Source organism: Aquila chrysaetos, chromosome 6 (assembly GCF_900496995.4).
Source record: "Aquila chrysaetos chrysaetos chromosome 6, bAquChr1.4, whole genome shotgun sequence".
Taxonomy (NCBI): Eukaryota; Metazoa; Chordata; class Aves; order Accipitriformes; family Accipitridae; genus Aquila; species Aquila chrysaetos.
In genome coordinates, this window is record NC_044009.1 from 11,742,804 (window position 1) to 11,752,883 (window position 10,080).

The 10,080-nt window shown below is 48.7% G+C and overlaps 1 protein-coding gene across 1 annotated transcript; it reads right to left on the minus strand.

Moving 5' to 3' along the window:
- Nucleotides 1-713: 713 nt before the first annotated feature.
- Nucleotides 714-9,441, minus strand: LOC121233403. Its single transcript, XM_041124544.1, has 5 exons — nucleotides 9,044-9,441; nucleotides 7,540-7,742; nucleotides 2,654-2,775; nucleotides 2,280-2,359; nucleotides 714-1,240 (listed from the first exon to the last, which is right to left on the minus strand). The coding sequence occupies exons 1-5, from the start codon at nucleotides 9,273-9,275 to the stop codon at nucleotides 1,020-1,022; spliced, it is 858 nt and encodes a 285-aa protein (XP_040980478.1). The 5' UTR covers nucleotides 9,276-9,441; the 3' UTR covers nucleotides 714-1,019.
- Between the last annotated feature and the right edge of the window lie 639 nt (nucleotides 9,442-10,080).

Below are 10,080 nucleotides of genomic sequence, written 5' to 3' on the forward strand. Positions count from 1 at the left end.
ACCCAGCCCTTGATTACTACATGGTGGACTGCATGAGCCTGACGAGACCGGAGTTGTTTGGCTCTGATATGCCACCATGGCAGTCCAGGCTCTGCCTCTGTGACTGACGCATCCTCCCCGCTTCGGTGCCGGCAGCAGAGCAAGCGGCCCTGGTGCCTATGTTGATAACACAGGCAGACTAGGCAGGACCTGGCAGAGAGGGGAGAGAACAGCGGCTTGAATGCCAGCTCAGCTGTTAACAAATTGCCTCCAGCCACATTCACCCTGCAAAATACTCCAGCTGCAAGCTCATGCAAGCTTAGCAGGAGAGGAGGGTGCGACTTGTGCTAGCTTGAATCGATCCAGCTCCACACTGGGGGACCAGAAGCACGCACCAGGCAGCTCCAGCACAGCAAACTCCCTTTTTCCTGGGCTTTGCTTGTATAGTTTGATTATCAGGGCTAATAATTCCTGCCCCAGACTTGCAGAGGTGCCACAAGTGGGCACATGGTTTGACCACCCAAAGGGAAAGGAGGAGCCACTACCACGGAGATGCTACGGCCCAGCCCCCAAAAGAGGTGGCATTTCAGCAACATTGTGCAGAATTCCTGCCAAACACCGACAGCGTGCAGCATGCCACAGGATCAGGGGCTGGTTCATAGACGTTGCAAAAAGAGCACCCATTAATTCGACTTGCTTTGCAAAAAGTTTTATTTTTAGTACTTGTGAGTGGTGCCAGATTGGCAGCATTATAAATAGAAGACTTCTATTTATCCTACAGTCTAGGTACTGCAGTGCTAAGTCAGTTTTACGACCTCAATAAATCCAGATTAGGTGCTCTCAAGGATGTGTCACCATAGAAATAACATTTCCTCTTCGCATTCATATGCGCGGCTAGGGGGATGGATTATGCCAAGGCAGGGTGCTGCCCTCATAAGCCAGCCTGATGCTTTCTGATCTGTCTTGATGCGATACAGGCTGACATTCAAACAAGATTGTGGATCCCAGCTTCAGATCTCTGAGTCCTACCTAAAAGGGGATTACACACCTTGCATTTGGGGGTGAAAAGCCCATGGCAGCGCTGGCAGATGAGGGTCTACCTCGACACCCAAGACAGGGAGCATCACACTGTTCCTGAATGATGGCAGCCACTGCTGCATGCAGGGTTCAGCAGGTTGATGAAATTGCGGTGTCCTTGCCCCCATCAGCTGCACACATGGTGACAAAACAGCAGGGCTAGGAGTGAGAATAGCTTGCGGCTCTGCAAAGGTGGAAGAAAGGGAGAAAGCAGGAAAAAGAGTCCTATTTGGTAGAATAAATTATAGCCTCTTGCTAAGATGTTGCTTTTCTACCAAGCTGACTCAATAGCTATTAAAATGCTGAAATAATTCTTCCCCCCTTAAAAAAACAAACAAAAACTAACCCCCATCTAATTCCCTTCCCCATTTCTTCTTTCCTTTGGCCAACTGATGCTGCTTCATTAAATTTGTGGCATTATGTCAATTCCCAACATGACAGGCATTTTCTAGTGGTCACACACCTCCCTCTCTGAACAGGCTGTGCTGTTCCATGAGACAGGGGATCCTGAACAGCTCAGCAGTAGGTAAATGCACCTCCTGCAAGACTAGCATTTCAGGATGCCTGCTCCAAAAAGTGCCACCTTATGCATTCATTTGAGCCTGTGCCCTCCTGCAAAAAACACACATGCTACATGCCTGAAGACTGACTGGTCTTCCTCTAGGCTCTCCTCTGCTGCCTATGGCCAGCAACCAGGGAAGACCAAGGGGGAAAGGTTCAGTAGCCTTCAGTTACCCCGAAATTACCTAGTTCCCTACCTGGGAACTGGCCTGTCAGACTGCTTTGGTCTCTGCAGTCTCCGCTGGGAGCCCAGAGAGCAAATACACTGGGAAGCCAAGCATATCAAAGTGCATATGAATTACAGCAGCTGTAGGTTTCTTATCCTTTCATTCTCTGTGAGTTTTCTTTTTTCTTTTTTTTTTTATAGTTTCCAAAGCTAGAAGCCTGCATGACTACAAGCTGCTTGGCTCAGACGCAACATTTTCTCTGGTCAGCTGCTTGGCAGGAGGAGGTAGGGCGCTGTGTTTGGGAGGCAGCACACTGCCTGCCTGTCCCAGCCCTGCAGCAAACGCCTGCCCCAGCTGTTGATGAGAGCTTGCTTCTCCTTCTCACTTGACCTAGAAGGGGGTCTAGAGGGCAGGCAAGTGGAAAGGGGGTGCTTCAAGCTTACCGGAGCCCACGGAAAATATGAAAAGATGATTGTGGAGAGGAACAATCCTTACCAATTTGCTCAGATAGCCTTAATGCCTGGGTCCAGAACAGCTGTGACGAAGACCGGAGGTTTGGCTGGTCTTGTACTGGCCTTCATATGCACGGGAATGGAAGCAAAATGCAAAATGAGACAGCATGTGAGGAGAAGGAAATTTAAAAAAAAAAGAAGTAAAAAGTACTTGTGCACAGCAAGATGGGAAAAAATAAACCAAGCCTTGGTGGGAGTATGCATTATTTGCTAGACATCGCTGTCTGATTTCAGAGTCACAAGCCTCAGTACTAAAACCACCACGGAGTCATCACAGAGTTGCGAACCCAGTGTGCGCTGCTAAATGAGGATTTCAGCGAACTTCCCAATATTCATGAGTGGCACTGTATAACTCACGTGCCAGACTGGGATGAGAATTCATCACGATTGCTGTAAGGCACATAGGCACTGGAGCTCCCTGGCGAATGATGATCCCATTTCACGGCAGCTCTTGAGGTTTCAAAATGAGTTCCCTCTGCCTGAAATGAAAGCAGCATCTTTCAGATGTTTTCAAAAAATGGAATTTTGTTGAAATGTCTATTTTGGGATTAAAATCTAAAGCCTTTTCAGGACAGAGGGGATATTGTTCTGCACAAGGCACTGGTTGGGAGGATGAGACACTCTGACTCTCATCTCCACTCCCCTGGAGGCATGGGTGTAGTTTGCTACCCCAGTAAGTGTGAACACACCAAGCTCAGCAAGAACACCCCTGTGGCGACAGTGCCACCAAGCCAGAGAGACAGCATGGGGTTTGACACGTAGCTCATCCATGCTTCTAGCTTGGAAAGGGAAGGAGTGGAATAAAGACTCGAACTCACCCAAATAAAGCTATTAAGGATTTGGCAGGAGTATCAGGCGTCCTGTGGCTTGCTAGCACCCCCCATCTGGTCTGTCATCACTGGATCCCCTTCCAACCCAAAGCCAATTCCCAGGGACAGGCTGGCTCCTGCCAAGGCAACAGCTTGTGCCTTGAACGTCCCAGCTCTGGCCTCCTTTGCCTGCAGACAGCTCTCCTCCTGTTTGCTCCTGACATGAAGAGCCTCTCACCAGAAGAAGTGGAGGTGATTTTCCATGAACTCTGCCTGAGTTGAAGTGACTTGTGCCTGCAGCAGTCTCCTGGACGACAGGAAGCCCCAGCTCCTGATGGCGGGCAGCAGACCCCCACTCTGGGAAGGTCTGGACCATATTTTGCTCATCCAAGGACAAGCAAGGTACTCAGCAGCAGTGCTTGTCCCTCTGGTTCCTGCTACCCCCCCGCACAAAGCAGAGCTCCCAGAGTCACACCAGGTGCTCCAGAGGAAGAGCAAACAGGCTGGAAACCTGACAGCTAGCTGATCACGTTGGCTTCACTTGGATCTCTTCATAAGCTGCCAGCTCAGCTAGACAGAAGGCTGTTTTCCTATTTATTTAATAATTAAAGTGAAAGGCATCTTCTGGGAAGCCTATTTTTTCTTGTTTACCAAATGAGGTTACAATATTCAGTTGTTTGCCTGAAGATTTATGCCATGCTGCTCACCACAGTATCAGAGCCTAGATGGAGTTGGGAGTGGATGCAAGGTCTCGCTGAAGGAAACAAGACATATATTCACCATCTATGCACGATGTTAAAACAATTGCACGTAGGAAGGCAGCCATTTCCCTTCTGCTGTGTGTAGCAGTGCATGGCATGAAGCCTCCATGATCCTGCGTTCAGCCCAGGACTCCTTTCCTGCGTTACCCTCGAGAGGGAGTTGGGGATCTCTGCTCCACTTGTCCTTCATCACCGGGGCTGAGGACCAGCAATCTGGAGGAATGAAACACACAACCCATGGCAGCACAACCCATGGCTCCTGCTGTGAAACGTCTTAATGCTTTCATTTTCATCGCAGAAGGAAGCTTAAAGGGAAAGTGCTCATGTGCCTCTTTCAAATGAGAAACAGGGAGGGGGACTGGGAACACCATGGTTTTGAAGATTCAGCCTCCCATATGATATCTGGGTGTGTAGTGTTGGTAGTGCCAGGTGGGCTCCTGTTAAACATGGCACTTGCTGCGCTCCACATGAAGATGCGCACTGCACTTACGCAGCCCCACAGCACGCTCCGGAGACAGTCACTGTTTTGAATTAAACAGTTTCGTTACAAAATGCTGCATGGTTAAGGCTGAAACATTTCATGCATGGTGGCTGAGGTTTGATGGACTTCTGCCAAGGCAGAGAAGGACATCCTGCAGGGTCTCTAGGAACAGTATGCAGTCAGCAGCTGAGGACCTTCCTGCTCTTCAGAAACTTTGCTTATGTCAGAGACAGCCCTAAACCCAAGTTTCAGAGCAGCATTGCTTCCTACCATCTGGAAAATACTATTTTTCAGCTCTTCTCTGCTGTAACTCATTCCAAGGCTAGCTCTCCCATTGCAGTGACTATAAACTAGCTGCAAAATGACTCCCTCCTGCTCTCAGTTATCATATTCTGAGCAAAACTCATCAAGCAAATTATACTATCAGCCAGAACAAAAGGAAGACCTGCTCTAGCGCTATCTCCTCAACCAGGGTAAGTCAGCAGAGCTCAATTGATATGAAACCATTTAATCCATTTATTGCATTGTTCAGTGGAAAGGCAACCGCTCTCCAGACCTGTGTTTCCTGCACAACAGGCATGCACCAGCACAGACAGAAACACTTACAGTTTGGAAAAACACCTCATTCCACCTCATTCTGCAGAGCGTGGGAAATACCTTGGTTGTGCTCCCAGGACTGTCCTCCCCAATGCTAAGGCAAATCCCCTGAGCCATGAGACGCAATGTGACAACAGTGAGTTTAGCGCAGAAGGAACGTGGGATCCATCTTTGCTTTCTGGTTTCTAATATTTGAAGATGGGCTCAAGTCACACACCACAGTCCTCTCTCAAGCTGACCACAGGTTATTTTCTTCCATGGAAGCAAAGCGCCCGATGGCCTCTTGGCTCAGACTCCTGGCATTATCCCTTGTACAAAATGCACAGAGAGGTTCTCCGTGCCCTGCTGAAGAGCAGCTCCTCAAGCAGAGCACAGCCCTGACTCCTGGAAGGGTTTTACGCTGCTAATAAACACACTCAATCAACCCCAGCACAGACACCAGAGCTAGGAGCCTCCACTGGGAATATCACCCTGTCTAAAGGGACCATGACCTATGGCCAGCACTGAGCACTTTCAAATCCGATCCCCGCGCCCCCCCCCCCCCCCCCCCCCCCCCCAAAAAAAAAATGCCAGTGCATGACTTTGTGCTCTGTCTCTGGCTGCATCTGGAGTCTCAGACAGGAGAGACGGTCTCAGCACTCAGGAGAGATGGGACCTGCCATGGAGGTTCAGGGGTACGGCATGGCAGTGGGTGGATGCACTGCTTGGGCATCCCCCTGCCCTCTGAATGGCAAAGCTGGGGCTTCAGTGGGGCAAGGCTTGTAAGAAAGTGTTGGCTTTGACCCCCCCCAACTCCATCCTTTGGCAGGCCTCCGTCAAGAGCAGCAGTTTGGCATAACTAAATTGAAACAACCCTGGGAGTGTGGAGTTTATGTATTTCTAGATCATTAAGCCTTCTCCTAGCGACAGTGTTTAAAAGGCACGATGACGTTTCATTCCTCATTCCGCTCCCCCCCACCCCCACCCCCGCCTTGCTGTTTGGCTCTTGAAAATTAAAAGATAAGCTTTGTAAATCTCACGGAGAAGAGGGAACTGTCACTTTAGCTTTAGAAGAAAAGCCAGCAGAGAAACAAAATTCTTCTTTTGGCAGAGGAGAAAAAATCCATTATTAAAGGCTTAGAGACAAAGGCTCTCAACACAATTAAAGGCAAACCTAAGCCTTTGAAAGCAGAGGGCATGACATTGGAATACACACAAGAGGTAGAGATGAAAGCTTCCATTGTAGTACTGTTGAAAAAGTAAAAAAAAAAAAAAAAAGTTTCAATGGATGCATTTGCCTAAACCAAACTAGATGAGAAGCTTTCTAGAGAAGGGCTGGAGTCTTCCCATGTGTTTGCACAATGCCAAGAGCCGCTGGGCTCAGTCTTAATTAGGATCCTGGGGCATTACTAGAATAACTTGGGGAGAGAGGGTCACAACATTCATTAATCGGAAAGAAAACAGGGCTCCAATATTTTCTGTGGGAAATTTTCCACCTGGGAAACCTAATCTTTCTTTCCAGCCTGTTGAGCTGAAGCAAAAAATGTTTTGATTTGGCGTTGTCAAGGCATTTGTTTCACAGGAGAGCTTGCTGAGGACATGGTGGTGCACTCCAGGCATGCAGGTGGCTTTCAGCCCAGCAGTGGTCTGAAGATGTGGCTACCTCCAGAAAGCACTGAGCAGAGTAGTCCTGGCTCTTGCAGCCTCTAAACTAAGAGCACCAGATCCAAGGAAAACCCATGTCCGGAATGTCAGAAACACACCACTGTTGGAGTGCTTTGCTCCTAGCAGGTAGTAAAAACTGCCCCTTGCTCTCAAACCCTATACTTCCAACCAACCAGCAGCACCATGAGCCAAACACTCACTGTAAGATGCTCCCAACCAGTGTGCAAATGTCAAAGACCCTTCGCTGTCATTCGTGGAAGTCTGTGCTGGTAAGGGACCACCACCATTCAGTAAAATCACAGTTTTGCCATCCACCCTCTGCTGCAGCTGCCCAAAGCCAGGTCTGGCTTAACCATGGATGGCTGCACCATGCTGGGGAGGTGATGGCTTCTGCTGTCTTAAGATGTCTCTTCTCTGAGAGGCTCAATGTCTTTACAGGAGAGCAGCTCACTCTTCTCTGTGGTTCAGCATGGGCTATAACAGCTCATGTGTGTCTGGAGAGGGCTGCTCCTACACAAACGGCAGCTGTTTTCCCCTGCCTCGTGTGTCAACATGGGCAGCCTACAGTTTTATTAATGCTGGTTTTAATCTAGGGCTCTGCAGGAAGGGCAAAAGATATACCAAAACTCAGCATCGTTATTGTGAGGTTAGAGATGGGGACTGTATGGTAAGGATGGTGCCCAAGGTCACTCAGAGAGCTGCAGATAGGAGCTGAGTGTACAGAACATTTCACAGTTTGCTTTCCTTGCTTGCACAGGGGCTGTGCTGGCATCTTTTCCCCTCATGGGAAGGAAGGTCTATCATTACAGCTAGCTGGTGGTTTAATCCTGTTTTAATTCTCCTCTCCAGGGGTGCTCCTGTGATAGGTGATCCTGTTTTAGGATGACTTGGGTTGCTTCTACACAGGACAGAAAGACAAGAGAAAGCAGGGACTGTACCAGGCATGCTTACCTCCTGCCTGTAGCCAGAGGATGCCCCTTGTGATGGTGGTGAGACCTTGGGGAGCTGCAAGGAGCTCTTCCAGAGGATATCACCTTTGCAAGTCCAAGCTGGGGGGTCAGCCCTTCCACTCAGTCTGCCATCCGCTCTGAAAACCCCTGAGGGTTTACCCATTAATGTCAACTCATAGTGCAATCTCCAATGAAACCAGTTATCTGTAAGGCAAAAGGCAACTCCTTCCACTTAGAGCATCGAATGGCTTCCCGCCAATATTGGCTGCATTTGTCAGATACAAACCAGGTGACTAAGAGCTGAAGGATTATCTTGACACTTGTCCCCCTAGCCTAGAATTCTTGCTCATCTTTGTCTATGGCAAACCGGAGTCCTCTTTTTTTAAGGATACTTGTCCATCATGAACAGCCAAACAACTAAGCCAGGCATCCTCTGCTATCCAGCCACAGATACAAAAGCAGATAAAAGACAGGCTAATTCACTGTCCTCCACTCTGAAAATAAAAGCGAGGTCCATGGATGATTTTAGCGTCTTTTTTTTGTATGTTTTCCATTGGTTGGTTTTGTCACCAAGGAGACCAAATTCCTACACTCGCTGTTTTAGACATTCGCCAGAACCTAAATCCATGCTTCTGTGCCAATGGCCATCACAGCATCATTACATAAGGTACATGTTGTGCTTGTGAGCTATAGCTTTACTCACTGTATGTGTGATCTGCCGGGTTGTTATGTCCGCCCAAAGGGGAAAACAATATCCTTCAGATCTGCTCTAAGCCCAAGTCCCTCCTAGCATCATGGCTAGGAGTTGCCTGGAATCTGTAGTTTCTTGCCACATGTTCCTCATACCCGTGTAGAAAGTCCTACATAAAACACACCAGTGCATTACAGAAAGGCAAATAAATTCTGGTGTGCTTCTGCAACAGCGGCTGAGGAACAAATTCAGAAAATATTGGTGTAACCAGGCCACTTGGGTTCCTGTCCTCAATGAGCAGCCATGGCTCTCTGTACACACTACTCCTGCTCTCCCCTGATTTTTTTCCCTCCCCCCTCTCAAAACCACTCCTAATAGTGAGATCAGTTTTCAAAGCACTAAACAGCAGCACCATTTGATGGTGTTAATGGGAATTCTGTGCCCGGGATGCCTTTCAGAGCGTGCACTTGCTGAGTTTATACTGAGTCCCCCAGGACACAGACTGTCTCACGGTGTTTGTGCGATGCCTGTCACGCTGGCCTCCATCTCCGTAGCAATCCACAGAAGCAAATACCTGACCGGAAAACATGAGGCAGAGCTCCTGCTCATCTCAGTGGGACAATGATATGGACCAGGTAAGGCAACGTCCACTGCAGGCTGTTCAACTAGGCTGGGGCAACGCGGTAGATGGCTGGGGCAATGCAGTAGATAACTGGGTCAATGGCCATGGGTCAAAGATGCCATCAGGGCTTTCAAAGCTGTGAAATCTCAACGCAAGGCAAACCCATGTCAGGTCACTTATATAAATGGTTACCTGATGATGTGTCTTCCTCTATCTGCATCACAGAGAACTGATCTGCAGAAGAGATGGCTCTGGTAACACGTTGTGGAAGATGTGTCAGGAGAAATTCGCACTCCTGAAGGCTGAAGTCTTCAGAGGTGAAGGCGTTGCTTCTCTGAGTGCCCACAAACCGGCCCAAAGGAGCATCTGTGAGAAAGCCAGGCAGCGAGCTGTTGTGCTGTTCAGCAGACAGACAGCCCCCCATTTCTCAGTGTCTCTAGATTTGACCTGCTAACCTTTCAAAATACAGTCTAAACACATCTGGTCTTCAGGGCTGATTTTTTACATCAGCCCCCATACTGTCCTTTTCTAGAATCAGCAACAAAACTGCTTCTCAAAGCAACAGCTGTTTTACATGATCTTATTTTCAAGCCAGCTCCTTAACAGATACTCCCCTCCCTTCCTCCCCCCCCAATTTTAGCTATGTTACTGCTCCATCTGGTCCCCCTGTGCTTGGAGGAATGCCAGTACCTCCTAGGAAAAAAAAAGCAGCTCTCTTCAGTTTGGGATTGTTGGGACAACGTGAGCAGGCAGAGGCAGCATCTGCAGTCATTTCCAGTTCCAATTCTGGACCGTCCCAGGAGGCCTCGAGCAGCTCTGAGGCTGAGCCCTTTCTACTGCCCAGCGGTCTCCATGGCTGTGCAGCGTGGATGAGACAACTGTATGTTGTGTCTGAGCACCTCCATTTTCCCCATGGGCCAGTCTGAGGTACAGGGAGGGCTGATGTCTACAGCAAAGACACAAGCTAAGTAGGTGACAGTGTATGGAAAAACCATTCTGCTGGGATTTTAACCTGTTCGCTGACTTGAGGCATTCCTTTCCTTCTGCTCTTCTCCCCAAAAAAATGAAATATAGAAACTTGTAAAGATGCTGATGAAGGTAGGGCAAAGTCCTGCAATATTGCTCCGTAATCCATCTGGTGTTTCTGTTCCTAAATCACGCAGTATGTGGGCAGAGATCCCCCTTCCAGCTTGACATGTGCTGCTCACTCTGCACTCTAGATGTGACTG